This window comes from Misgurnus anguillicaudatus, chromosome 2, assembly GCF_027580225.2.
Source record: "Misgurnus anguillicaudatus chromosome 2, ASM2758022v2, whole genome shotgun sequence".
Taxonomy (NCBI): Eukaryota; Metazoa; Chordata; class Actinopteri; order Cypriniformes; family Cobitidae; genus Misgurnus; species Misgurnus anguillicaudatus.
Window position 1 is genome coordinate 13,519,674 of NC_073338.2, and position 14,971 is coordinate 13,534,644.

The following is a 14,971-nucleotide window of genomic DNA, read 5'->3' on the forward strand; positions in this document are numbered from 1 at the left end:
ATGTGATACTCCAAAATGCACATAAACATAGGTGGATGGAAACATAATTACAGTAAGAGAATTTTGGTTAGCTGAGGAAATGATCAGTTATATTTTTACGGCACTTTTGGTCCCCCATATTGTTTAATCTGTGTCACCTGTTTCACACTGGAAGCAGAGCATATTTTTTCTGTCTCAGTAGTTTTTCCCAAACTACCAAAGCATGTTTATATGATTTTTACCACAAGTCTAGCCTAAATTGGAAATTAATTTTATCATAAGATCATATTTTGTAAAAAATTATAATAATGCTTTCATTCATGCTCTCTCCTACACTGAGTGAAACCTCATCTTTCTTCATAACCTTCAGAAAAATAGATAAAGGTGGCGTTTTAATCTGTCCACTAAATCACTACACAGACCAAAAAGGTGTAAAAGCGCATGAAAACTATGTGGATAAAATAAAACGTATAAGTTATAAGCTTTCTGAGGAGATGACAGTAAATAGACAGCTGGTAAGCAGTGGTTAAGCACTACTTGTAAATGCTTAAACATCCAGTGTGAAACAGGCATTGGTCTGTTTGTCTGCTTTACTGTGCAGTTGTGTTAAAGTGAACGCTGCATTCAAAAATTGTTTTACAATATGAAATCCTATGTGTGCTGTGTGGTGTTAAGTCTCCTCGTCATTTTGTCTAATTTCTATCGAGTTTGTTTTGTAAGAGAAATTAGATCTTGAAGCAGTTTGTACTCACATATGTAGGAGCTGTTGATCATTGCTTCTTAAACTGTCCTAGACACTTCGGTGTGGATTCAGTGGTGTATATCATGTGATATTGCATTTGTTCCTGTGTACGTAATTTTCAGTTCTCATAACTACTAAGTGTGTGTGTGTGTGTGTGTGTGTGTGTGTGTGTGTGTGTGTGTGTGTGTGTGTGTGTGTGTGTGTGTGTGTGTGTGTGTGTGTCTGTCTGTCTGTCTGTCTGTCTGTCTGTCTGTCTGTGTGTAGACGACAGGAAGTAGGTTGTGTTTTAGAATTTCCAAATAGCAAAGTTTCTCTGTTTCATTGTGAGCCACAAAAAGAAAAGCATGCACATCAACCTTTAAAAAATTGCATTTATTGTGGAAATTGCCAGCAGTGAAATTTTACATGCAAAAGGCCCACTTTCACACATCCACACATGGCAAAAATTTTTTTAATTCGAGGCACAATTTCTTGCAAAACTGCTAATGTGATTTATATGTTGCGTTGTGCTTGTTACTGTTAAATTCGAGTGCGCAGTTCAGCATCACTCTTGTGTAAAAACAAACAAAATGTTGCACAATGTATGTTCACCACTTCAGCATGCATATGCTTAATTCACAGAGCTGAATACTAAACAAGCCTCGACTTGGTACAACGTAACAACGTAATGACGTAGCAACAACTGTAATACAATGCATAAGAGTGCAATACTTTAACACCCCACTCGATCTTAGCTCATTAAAAAAACAATTAACAAAACAAAACAAATAAAGCATCTCTTTTACATAAATAATGTAAAGATAAACATTTTTCAAAGTGCCAGACATATCACAAACAAACCTCTTTAGTTTTTGCTTTGTAGCGGGGTTTGTCATAATGTCAGCAACCATTTTTTCTGTGGGACAATATTCCAAAACCAGCAGGGCGTGTTTACCATTTTGGGGGCCCTATGCAAAGTCCAAGAACCAAGGCCCCCCATGCCCCAGCATTGCCCAAGGTTTCAATTGAATTGCACAACAATAATATTCAGTATATAGAATTAAGTGAGATGTATATAAACCGGGTTTATTTTGTTTTACACTGCTTAAAATAATACTAAATTGTTACAGTTTGGCATGACAAAAATTCTTGGTTTAAAAAGAATGTTTCGTGCCCCTCTCAGATATTTCTTTTGCTTGCAAATGTATTATAGGATGTATTTAAAACAATGTAATTAATACTGCAACTTCAGTTGCGACATCTTACTAAAAAAACTAAATGAGGAAAAAGAGGAAGCATTAGATTATTATTCAGACTGATCTAACAAACTGAACTAACAAACACCAGCAAAGCACATTGTAAGTTGGTTATTGCTTGAATTTATGGATGGGAATCACATAACTCTAATGTTCATATTGTAAAAACAAACTTACTGTGAGATACAACAAGCAAATAGACTAGACATACACTAAAGAGGAGATTTTAATGACAATGATGAGATACAGAATATGATTTATGTATTTTAGACATTATTTAAACCTCTGCGTGGTGTCTTTATCATGTTTATACCTGTACAAGTGTGGAACAAAAGATGCGTGTCACAGATCAAACCAAACCACCAATCACAAGTGTGAAGCCCAAAGTCTTTAAAGTAAACTTGACCATCAAGTGAATGTTGTGCAGTTACGAGAGCACAGAGAGAGTCGAGCGAGCGCTCATTCCAGCACTTGTGTGGCTGCTTTTGTGCGCAATGTGCAGATGTGCGCTGTCCCGTAGAGTTCGCTCATCTGCGCGCTCGCGAGGACGCTTGTCCACGCGCGAATAGTCTTCTGCGCGCTCATATCTCTCGCTCGCGCGTGGTTTTTGTGCGCGCAACCTTTGGGTCTGATTAAACGCCATAGCCGCATATAATTGGTTCGCGCAGCGCAGATCACTCGAGTGGCGCAGTTTCGTCCTTCTTTTGATGAGTTCGGCTTCCCATACTATATGTGCCCTCGCGAGGATGTGCGCAAATATTATTCTGCGTGCATACTTGCACATCTCTCGCTCGTGCGTGCTTTATCCGTGCCTTAGATTTGGGTCTGAATAAACGTAACATACTTTCGCACACCTTGTGGCCAGTAGGGGGCCCCCCAAGCCCCTGAGGCCCTACGCAATTGCGTGGTTTGCGTGGTGGGTAAACACGCCACAGAAAACCAGCCATCATTTACAGACTCCCTTATAAAATGGTATTTGATCTCAATGTGTTTGCATCTTTGCCTATAGATTGGGTTTATGGCTAGTGTTATGCTACTTTGGTTGTCCTCATATACCTTTGTTTGTGTATATTGATATGTGTCCCTGCCTTTAACTCTTTCCCGGCATTGATGAGTTATCTCGTCAATTAAGAGAAAATATTTGCATAAAAAATGTGCTCCTGATCAATTATGTTAATCTGCAATACCGTGATTATCCACTAGATAACTTACCAAATTTATGAAAAAACTGAAGCCAAAACGTTATAGAGGGTATGCATTGACGTCACTTTTCCATGTGACAAAATGGCTTGTTTTTATAGCGGCTGCTGCGAAAATGTAAATGTACTTAAATATTAAATGTAAAACAAAAACTTGTATTTATGAAATGTAATAGAGTAAAAATTATAATAAAGTGCTTTGGAATGTATGTTTTACAAAGAAAAACACTGATAAAACACAAATACTTGAAAAATACTTTTAAGTAGAAAGTAAAACCTCTGCTTGATAGTGAGCTAGCAACCTGTGGTCTGTGGACGTTGGCATGAACAATCTATTTACTTCTCCTTTCGGTGTGTTTTGGCAAAATTCCTTCACAAAAATGCAATTATTTCAGCCTTTTGCGAAAAAAAAAACTTTTAAAGAAAAACATATTTAGGAGTTTATAAGCAGAGAAAAATATAGATAGGATGAAACTTTTTTTAACTGTTTTGTTTGTTTTTTATTGTTTGTTTGAAAGCAGGACTTGTAATCTGGCATACCGGGCAAATGTCCAATGGGCCGATGTCCTTGGGGGCCGGTGAATATAATATAATATATATATTTTTAATTGGCCGACGACCGGCCTCATAAAGCATGGACAGTGGCCCATTGGTTCATTTTCCATACTGACACTGGGCTGGCCCAATCATCTCTTAACAAGCTCCACCCCTCCCCTTCTATTTCTCTTACACAAGAAACAGAGAGCGAGTATCATACAGACGTATCATACATCTCACTCTATTTTGTCTGACCAGCCCATAACACTCGTTCATCGCGCAACAGAGCCCGTTGCTTTCTTTCTATGTTTCTTTGTTTTAATGTAATTCATTAATGGCGCTAAAAGGCGCGGTGGCAATGTACTGCATTTACACCTAATCCGCAGCCAATTGTTTTTTTTAATTGCCATTTGGCCAGCCCAACACAAGTTTTAGAGCATTTTATGAAGCATGCAGCGTCAGTGTGCGTCTGTCAAAATAAGAGATGACTGAGAAGCGAGTTGACGTGCGGTAAGCAGAACTGCTTTTAAAACACTGTTGTTAGATATTTTTTTGATAAACCGCAGTCAAAAACACAAATGGTAGACCAATGGCTGTTTGTAACATGACAGTGATTACACTGCAATAAAATACAGTGTGGGCAGAATTAGCTACATCAAACTTTTGATCACAGTTTTTATTAAACATATTTTACTAATTCCAAACCAAATTAATCTTAATAACTACAATTAATTTTGTAAATAAAGCATTTATAAGTAATACATTATTGTTAATGATGGCTGACTGGAGAAAAAAGCACCTTATATTGAAGTGTGCAGAATTATTAGGCACATTTTCTTTTACATTTAAAATGGGCCAAAAATGTTTAACACACACTGGGCATTCATTATTTGATGTCAAAAAGAAAGATGCCATGCATGGAAATTGCAAAATTGAGGTGTGACCATTAGACAAGAAAATCCTGATCCGAGCAGCAAGGGCATAAAATAGGAAGAAAGGAAAACATGTATACAAAAATGAATGATGATTATTAAAATTACTGTGCTTTTGAATTGTTAAAAGGTGTTCAGAACAAAAGTGATCAAAATATTCTGCACACACTGTAATGGGACTCGTGGCTCTGCTGCGACTTCACTGTAACATTTATCAGGTCTCGGTGTTATCATAAGGAGCACAACATTGTGCACTCACTGGCTAATACTTGTCAGGGTAAGAAACACAAACACAGATCCAATTGCAAATGTGAATATTTATTGGGCAATAAGGAGAGAGAGAGGAGAATGCTGAGAGAGATCCACTGGTTGGTGACAGGGTGAAAGTTCCAATGCTAAATAGCAAAAATGTTCCGCTGCTTGGTGCAGGGGCTTTGCACAAGATCTCGGGCCCTATGCATAGGTAGTCCTGATGGCCCACCATGCCCCACCCCCATAATATATTCCAGACATTTCAAGGACCCTCTCTTCCTTTGGGGCCCTGGTAATCAGTACTGGTTTTACCCCCAGTCCGACGCCCCTGGCTTGGTGACAAGGTGAAAGTTTCTCCCTGACAAACCCGCTGCTAGAGTCTAGAAGTAATCTCCGCTGTGCATAGACAGGATGAAGTCTCCGCTGCACATAGACAGGGTGAAGATTCTGTGACGCGATGATAGATGTGACCTCCACTGGATACAGACTGAGAAGGGCTCCACTGTACGTAGACAGGGTGATGATTCCACTATACAATCACAGGGTGGAGTCCGCTGTACGATGACAGGGTGCGATGAAGACAGCAAACAGTCTGAAGTGTCTCCGTAACACGCCGCGGTTGGTCACCATACACCGCTGGACAGCAACAGTACTGAAGAGGCGTAGAGGTAGTCCGAAGCAGCGAGTATCCGTGGTGAAATAATCCTGAGGGCAGAGAGACACAAGAGCACACCAAGCAGCACAGGATAACACAGCAGAGTGCACAGATAATAAATAAACTCCGAAAACTAGAACTAGAAAAAGAAACAAAAACTGGACTGGACATGAAATGGCAAAGCACAGAAACATAACGAACTCGCAGGGACACTGAGGGAGAAGGAGAACTAAATAGCAAACCGAGGTAGAGAATAATTACCAACAGGTGCGGGGTGCAGGTGAGAGTAATGAGTGGAAAGAGGGGCACCCGAGTGAGAGACTGAAATGAAGCATGTGAAAGCTGTCAAAATACAAAACACACAAACACAAGACAAAACACAAAGCAAAGCGGTCGATCAGACCGAAATCATGACAGTACCCCCCCCCCCCCCCTACGACCGCCTCTGGCGGGCAAGGAGGGGCCTTACCTTGTCGCCAATGGAGGTCCTCGATCAGGCCAGGGTCCAGAATATCCCGGGCCGGTACCCAACACCTCTCCTCCGGACCATAACTCTCCCAGTCAACTAGATATTGGAAACCTCTACCCCGACGACGAACATCTAGTAATCTCCTCACAGTATAAGCAGGAGATCCATCCACTAGTTGAGGCGCAGGGGGAGCGGGGGCAGAGGATTTGATCTTGGATCCATGAGACCGAGAGACAATCTGAGCTTAACCGCCACCAGACTAACGACCTTAGTGATGGTGTATGGCCTAAGGAACCGGGGAAGCCAATTTATGAGAGGGCTCCCGGAGAGGCAGCTCCTTGGAGGAAAGCCATACTTTCTGCCGGCAAATATAGCGAGGAGCAGGTCGACGGTGACGATCGGCCGCAGCCTTGGTTCGTCTGGCTGCCTGTAATAAGGCTGATCTAGCCCTGTTCCAAGTGCGCTTGCAACGTCAAACAAAATCTAGAGCAAACGGAACGGCTGCATCAGATTCCTGAGATGGGCAAAGAGGAGGCTGATAACCCATCGAAGCTTCAAACAGGGACATATTGGTGGACGAGACAGGAAGGGGATTGTGAGCATACTCTACCCAGGGAAGTTGTTGGCACTAAGAGCTTGGAAATCGCGATGTCAGACAGCGGAGGGCTCGACCGAGATCCTGATTAGCATGTTCACACTGGCCGTTGGTCTGTGGATGGTAACCTGAAGACAAGCTGGCGGTGGCACTGATCTGTCTACAGAACTCTTGCCAGAAACGAATTGAGGACCCCTATCAGATACCACGTCAGTAGGCAGACCATGTAAGCGAAAGATGTGTTCAATTAATACCTGGGCCATCTCTTTGGCAGAGTGAGCTTGGGTAAGGAAATAAAATGAACCGCTTTAGAGAAGCGATCTACCACCGTAAGAACAACGGTGTTGCCTTTAGAACAGGGTAAACCGATAACAAAATCTATGGCTAAATGGGACCAAGGGCGGGAAGGAACAGAAAGGGGTTTTAGCAGACAGATAAGAGGCTTTACTGCGTGCGCATACCTGACAAGCTAATACAAACTGTCTGACATCCTGACCCATAGAGGGCCACCAAAATCGTTGATGGATGGTAGCCAACGATCTCCGAACTCCAGGATGGCAGACAAACTTGGACTCATGACACCACCGGATGACCTCAGAATGGAGCTCAACCGGAACCCACAACAGACCCGCCGGGCACCCTTCTGGCACGTTCACCCCTCGTCCGGCCGCCCTCACCCACTGTTCGATTCCCCAGTGGAGAGCACCAACCACCCTTCCCTCCAGAAGGATGGTTTCGGCTCTCACAGCGTCGGGACCCTCGAACAGAAGGGAGAGAGCATCGGGTTTGACGTTCTTACAACCGGGCCAAGAGGGTAAAGTTAAACCGGTCAAAGAAGAGTGCCCAACAAGCCTGTCGCGAGTTCAACCTCCTGGCTGAATGGATGTACTCAAGATTCTTATGATCCGTCCAGACCAGGAAGGGTGCCGAGGTGCCCTCCAACCAGTGACGCCACTTACCCAAAGCCAGTCTAACTGCCAACAACTCCTGATTACCTATGTCATAATTTCGTTCAGTGGGGTTTAACCTATGGAAGAAAAAAGCGCAAGGATAAACTTTACCGTCCTTAGAAGACTGCTGTGAGAGTATGCCGCCTACCCCGACATCAGATGCATCCACCTCAACAATAAACTGAGCTTTGGGATCTGGAAAAAAGGGAACAGGAGCAGAGATAAACCGGAACTTTAACGTATCAAAGGCCTCCTGAGCCTTATGATTCCAGACAAAACTCTCCTTAGTGGAGGTGAGTGCTGTAAGCGGCTTAACAATCTGACCAAAATTTCAGATGAAACGCTGGTAAAAATTGGCGAAACCCAGAAAACGTTGCATTCTCAAGAAGGCGCCGTAAAACCCTGCGGACGTGCTGTTGTGTATCTGTAATGAGGGGGAAAAGATGAGAATGTCATCTAGATACACAAAGACAAATTTATTTATCATGTCTCTCAACACATCGTTGACCAGAGCCTGGAAGACAGAAGGGGCGTTACAAAGCCCGAACGGTAAAACAGAATATTCAAAATGTCCGGACATTGTATTAAATGCTGTCTTCCATTCATCTCCCTCTCTAATACGCAGAAGATGATAAGCATTGCGTAGGTCTAATTTGGTGAAGACACGCGCTCCCTGCAGCAATTCAAAGGCTGTTGACATTAAAGGTAGGGGATACCTATTTTTAACAGTAATGTCGTTTAAACCTCTGTAATCTATGCATGGTCGCAGGGAGCCGTCCTTCTTTTTAACAAAAAAGAACCCCGCTCCAGCTGGAGAGGTAGAGGGACGGATGAGACTGGGCGAAGAGCATCATTAATGTAACTATCCATAGCCTCTCTTTCAGAGCTGAAGATCTTTGGCCGAACCCGACCGGTTTTGGTCGGGTTCGGCCGTAATTTCTAACATTTTACACGGGCTCGGGCCGGGTTCGGGCTTGCGCTTCGGCTTTGCGCGGGAAATGAGCGGTCATGTGATGCGTTTCGATTAGTGCAAGAAAGACGCGAAAATGGATGCTGAGGAGGTGAAACGGAGGCTTGCCTCGGGCGATTACGTTTTGGTTGCACCAGCAAGTAAAGCAAAGTCTGATGTGTGGAAAAGTTTTGACCATGTGCATAATGAGAATAATGAGCCAGTGGGTTATGTAAAGTGCAAGAAATGCGACATTCTTTTAAAGTACGACAGCAAAACAACAGGGAATTCGTCGCTGATAAGACATGTTGGTCGAAGCTGTTCAACACCTGCCGGTGCCCAGGATCAGTCTACAATCAAATCGTTTGTAACAGCATCAAAACCCATCCCTGCAAAGGTGAAACAAATGATGACGGAGAAGTGTGTTAGCTTTTGCTGTAAAGACATTAGGCCTTTTAATATCGTAAATGGCGAGGGGTTTGAGGATTTGGCGCAAGAACTAATTAATGTCGGGGCTGTGTATGGGAGGGTTCCCGTAAACTCTGTTATTCCCCGCCATGTGACAATTGCGAAAAGGTGCACTGACATGGCAGAAGAAAAGAGGGAAGCTTTAGTACAGAAACTTAAAACTTTGTTGAAGGATGGCACAGTTGCAATGACCACAGACATGTGGACCGAGGATTATCGGAAAATTAGTTATTTGACAATCACATGCCATTTCATAAGTGAGGATATGGAACTGGTAAATAAAACCCTGACAACTACAATGTTTCCTTTGGAAGAGGCAAAGACGGGAGAAAATATCAGAAGGGAGATATTGAAACTACTTATTTGGCCTTGATGCTTCATCTCTCAGCAAAATTGTATGGGTGACTGATAAGGGGGCAAACATTAAATTAGCTCTGCGACCATACCAGAGATTGGACTGCATTGACCATGTCATTAATACGGTACTGCGCCATGGACTCGACACTGGCGAGTTATCCAAAGCCGACGGTGCTCCGGACATAGCAGATACAATTTCTGCCGCTAAATCATTAGTCAGGTACGTTAAACAGTCGGGGTTGGCTGCGCAACTGTCAACAACATTGCTGCAAATGGGAGACACTCGGTTCAGTACGGTGTACCTCACACTGACGTCTATACAGACTGTTTATCATGAGCTCCATGAAAAGCTGGAGGCACGAGGGGAGAGCGCGCGCATTGAAAAAATAGCACCGGACACACTGAGCTTTTTGATAGACTTTCTAAAGCCGTTCTATGAAGCACAGAGAGAACTTGAAGGAGACAAGTATCCAACACTTAATCGTGTGTGTCTCTGGTGTGAGAAACTGAAACGCCACTGTCAGCTTAACGCCCTGGACTCCCCTCAGCAAGCTGTCGTGCGTAAACGGCACGAAGACTGGCTTGCGCGTAAAGTAATAATACAAGACCTCCACAAGATCGCAACATTCCTCTGGCCAAAATTTAATCAGCTGAGAATGTTGTCACAATCAGACAGGGATGCTGTACATGCGCATGCCCGCACTCTTCTCCAAGCCATGGCTGCTGGTGCACTTGATGTGGAGATTCGAGACCCAGAGCTCTCTGGAGTCGAACCCACTCCTCCTCCGGCAAAAAGAACGAATTTTGCAGAGTGGGAAAATGTACAGCAAGCTGACATGGAAGATGACGAGGTCACACGCTACATTAATACGGCTGCTGTCATGGAAAATGATATTGATGTTCTTGGCTGGTGGAAGATCAACAAACCATCCTACCCAAAACTTGCAAAATTAGCCAGATCAGTACTATGCATCCCGGCCAGTAGCAGCAGCAGTGAAAGGGTGTTCAGTGCTGCTGGACGCACCATCAGTGAGCGCAGAACCGCGCTAAAGCCTTCTACAGTGGATTAAATAATTTTTCTCTACAAAAACATGTAATCTTGGTGAGTAAAAGTTTTTCAAATAATAACTTAATATTAATTGAGTCTTAAATACATAATGTAGACAGAATTTGAAGGCTAATGTTGTCATTATTCTTTTATTCAATTTCAGCTGCTATTAACCGTCACGTTGAGGCTGGATTGTGGAGAGAAGTGGAATACCGTGGAGTCTTTATTTTAATTTCGTTAATGCCAAATACCAACCTTAATTTAGAATTTATCTTTATTTAATTTGTTAAGAAGTTATTATTATTATTGGAGTGTTTGCCTATTTATATGTTAAGTGTATTGGAGAGAAGTTCCGAAGCAAATTCCGCGGAGCCTTCATCTTATTTTGGTATTGCCAAATTCCCATCTTAATTTAGAATTTATCTTTATTTAATTTGTTAAGAAATTATTATTATTATTGGCGTGTTTGCCTATTTATATGTTAAGTGTGTTGGGCATTTTTAGAGTGCTAAGATTTTACAATGTTACAGGAGGTTTTATTTTGTTCCAACTTCCAAGTGGCCTGCCCTGTAGCCTAATAAATACTGTTAAAACCCGTCTAAATGACTCATTCTTGACAAAAGCTGGTGCGTGCGCACACTTTAATAATTTCGGGCTGTAAACGGGTTCGGGCTTTTAAAAAGCTGTCAATCAAAATGTACTTTCGGGCTCGGGCCGAATTCTATCGGGCTCGGGCCCTTTCGGGCCAAACTTTTAAGGCCCGATTACAACTCTACTCTCTTTCAGGGGCAGACAGAGAATAAAGTTTACCTTTAGGCGGAGAAGTGCCTGGGAGGAGATCGATAGCAATCTCATATGACTGGTGGGGAGGAAGAGAAGTGGCCCGGGCTTTACTGAACACCTGAGGGAGATCTGCGTACTCTGCCGGGACCCCGGTAAGATCGGCTGGAACCTGAAAAACAGAAGAAGAACCCGAAACAGCAGCATCAAGACAAGACACGTGACATGATGGGGACCAACTCAAAGTAACATTACGCTGCCAATCCACGTGAAGGTTGTACTGTGCCAACCAAAATAATTGGAGAGAGTGAGGCATGCAGGAGGTACAGCACAATCTCCTCACGGTGATTACCAGAAATTAAAAGACTTACGGGTGGGGTGCAGTGAGTGACCTGTGCAGTCTGCTGTCCTTTAAGTGTCCATACAGCTAGAGGTACTTCGAGTGAAACAGCAGGAATTCCCCACTCTCGAGCAGTCTTCTCATCCAGAAAGTTACCTTCAACTCCAGAATCCACGAGAGCTTTAGACGAGTGATCAATACCATCAAAGGATAAAGTGACAGGTAAGTGAGTGGAAGAAGCAGGGGAGATTTTACTCATAGCAGTGCCCACCAGAACTCCCGGTGGGCGTTGGCTTTTAATGGGCAGTTCTTAGCGAGATGTCTAGACTTTCCACAATACAGACATAGACCATTCACTAGTCTCCTCTCTCTCTCTCCTTAGGTGTGAGTCGCATCCTGCCCAGTTGCATGGGTTCGCTGGGGACAGCAGGAGAGGAAGGAGAAGGATGTGCATGGGTAACGACTGTCTCATCTGAGCAAACCCGATGACGTAGGGAACGTCGCTGGCGGCGAAACACCATACGGATCTCAATACGAAGCTCAAGCTCCACCAAAGCATCCATAGTGCGAGGAATATCGTGTGTGGTAATCTCATCCTGAATGTCGTCTCGTAATCCTTTCAGGAACTGTGCGCGGAGAGCTGCATCGTTCCATCCACAAACAGCTGATAATGTCTGAGACTCAACAGAGAAATCAGTGACAGTTCGGTTACCTTGAGTCAGATGAACCAGCCGGGCTGCAGCCGCCTCTCCCTGCGCTGAACGATCGAAGAGTCTAATCATTTCGGTCTTGAAATCCTCAAGCGATCGACAAAACGGGGATTGAGCATCCCAAACTGCCGTGGCCAGAAAGCCACACGCGTATCCTCGGCCATAAATCTTAGTGGCTGCAGAGAAAACACTAACGAGCATAGAGAGAGTAAGGAACAACACGAACCTGGATCGCCGTCATATGTGGGAGGATTAGTGATGTGAAGTTCAGGCTCGATCGAGCGACGAGATTCCAACCACAGCCGTTCCATCTGGGTGTTCATCTCAGTGAGACGGGCAGAGAGACGTTCAACTTCATGAGTGGTAGAGGAGATCTGAGAATCCTGCTTTCCCAGCCAAGCACCTTGTTATGCGAGTGCATTGCGGACCGAATCCACATCCGCTGGATCCATAATTGGCGAGTTCGTCTGTCAGGGTAAGAAACACAAACACAGATCCAATTGCAAATGTGAATATTTATTGGACAATAAGGAGAGAGAGAGGAGAATGCTGAGAGAGATCCACTGCTTGGTTACAGGGTGAAAGTTCCAATGCTAAATAGCAAAAATGTTCTGCTGCTTGGTGACAGGGTGAAAGTTTCTGCTGGACAAACCCAGAATGGACACACGAAGAAATGTTTGGATTTGTTTCAGCATGTACACACTTATAAGGGCATAGCCACCCTGCTGTTAAAACACGCAAATAAGAATGTTTTGACAGAAAAAATATCCTGCAACATTTATCAACATGGCCTTTAACACTGTGTAGAATAACATAAAAAAAGTTATATTATAGTTTCCTTTTTGCGATCAGCTCACATTAGCCTGACTACGTCAGACTTCGTACTTCCGCTAAATTTCATTACGCTTCTGTACTCAGTCTGAGATACCTCCCATTCAAACAGTTTTCCTCCGGTCTCAAAACGGCCGTCCAATCAACGAACAGAGGGCGGGCTGAGAGCCGTGACGTAGACGCTAAACGCCGAATCACGGTTGTAGTTTGTTGTGGACATGGAGGCACAGAAAGCTATTTGCTCTGTTGTGGAGAACCGGCACTTGCCAACTTAAACCTGAACAAGAAAAGTGTTTGTTAAACATTTGAATGGAGATTATGTTGTTGCCCTACTCCCAACAAGTTTTTGGAAAAGTTTAATTTATCAACTTTACCGATCGTCAGCTAGAAACTGTGTGCAGCACAGCTTGACGTGCACAACGATCGAGAAATCATGGAAGGGCATTATATTGTTCACAGTTAATGGTGGAGGACGCGTGGGCAAACATTCTTTGGTGACATTCCTGATTAACCAGAAAATAAGGTAGGAAGATTTAATTATATGGTTATGGTTGTCTGGTGGAAGAGTTTGAGAGGAGAGAGGGGCGTTCCTCCCGTTAGACGTGAGTGGAAAGCCACCGTAAGGATAGTGTTCAACTAGCTCTGGCCCGATTTACTTTACATAATCTGCAAAAGTCGTTCATAGCCATGTTAACTCTGGTATTTCGCTCGATTGGTTTATACGTGTATTTTACAGCAGAGATTCGATGCGGCTGATCCGGCGCATAAAGCACATCATATCCAAATGTTATGTGTGATTGGCTTACGTTTAGACCAATGATTTTAAACTTCAGACAAGCCCCTCCCACGAGAAGGAAAACGATTGTCAATTATGCCCAGCCATACTCTGTCTATGAAGCGAAGCAAAATAGCAGAGGATGGTATTACCAGGCTAAGCTCACATATGGTTATTTAAAACCCTCAACTTCTGTTATAAAGTAAGTTTGTAGCAAAAAACATGTTTATATCCTACTATTTCTCCTGTTTTGATAGTGTAGCTCAGCTAACGTGCACCTGCTAACACAACGGAATGTTATAGATATGAAAAATAGGTTTTAGCAATGATTTCAAATGATAAAGCTCCTTGAAATGCTCATTTTTGTAAGAAAGGTATTTGACAAAAAGTCAAAGAAGGTGAAGTAAGACATTTAATCAAACCCTTACGAAAATTAACCATGATTTTAATTTGGTAAAAGTGTAGTAACCATGTTTTTTGGTGTATTATTACTATCAGCAAAACCATGGTTTACACGGTGGTTTTTGAAAACCATGGTTGTCATAACCATGGTTATTTTGTTGTTACCATAGTTTTACTACAGTAACCATGTTTTTTTGTTTTTAAGTGTAGTAAAACCATGATTAATTTTTGTAAGGGAAGACAAGAGGGATTAAAACACTGAATAGATTGTTGTCAGGAATTATATAACAAAATAATGCAACCAACAAAAATGCTTAGAATATGTGAATAAACAAATGTTAGCATTTAGTGGCTTTTCTAAATAAATTTAAATAGCATGGTTTTAAAAAACATTTCATAAAATTCAGAGTTTTAGAGGTATCATCTTTAGCTACAGTGCATTTCTAGATTCTTTTAGGGCCAATTTCAATTAGTTTTTGTAGTTTTGTAGCCAATTTCAATTTATTTTATTTTATTTATTTTTTTGTTGTTGTTTTGTTTAAATTTAACTTAAATTAATTTATTGCAACCACTTACCTTACTTTTTTCAGTATAAAGGGGGCAGATAAGGTTTAATAATTGATAGTTCAACGTGGTTGACATACTGAAATTAATTGACATCAATCCTTTGCTAATTGTCTATAAATTAAAAATGTTGCAGAATTGCTGAACAGCAATAACTATGAAGATTATTTAGCACACCTCGGTTCCAGAGGTCTGCTCTGTT

General features: G+C 42.5%; 2 protein-coding genes across 2 annotated transcripts in view; one reads left to right on the forward strand and one right to left on the reverse strand.

The window, feature by feature from the left end:
- The window catches only part of LOC129441922 (protein NLRC3-like), a 62,646-nt gene extending 61,858 nt beyond the window's left edge, over window positions 1–788 (reverse strand). Inside the window, exon 1 of the mRNA XM_073872926.1 lies at window positions 732–788. The gene's annotated coding sequence lies outside the window, so the exon portion shown is untranslated. The remainder of the gene's footprint in view (window positions 1–731) is intronic.
- An 8,546-nt stretch (window positions 789–9,334) lies between these two features.
- LOC129440187 (uncharacterized) lies at window positions 9,335–11,530 on the forward strand. The gene is made up of 2 exons (XM_055199354.2): window positions 9,335–10,421; window positions 10,531–11,530. The coding sequence occupies exon 1, from the start codon at window positions 9,592–9,594 to the stop codon at window positions 10,387–10,389; it is 798 nt and encodes a 265-aa protein (XP_055055329.2). The 5' UTR covers window positions 9,335–9,591; the 3' UTR covers window positions 10,390–10,421; window positions 10,531–11,530.
- Window positions 11,531–14,971: the final 3,441 nt, after the last annotated feature.

Excerpts from the sequence above, each read along its gene's own strand:
- LOC129440187 (XM_055199354.2), top strand. The coding sequence starts at position 9,592 with ATGGGAGACACTCGGTTCAGTACGGTGTACCTCACACTGACGTCTATA.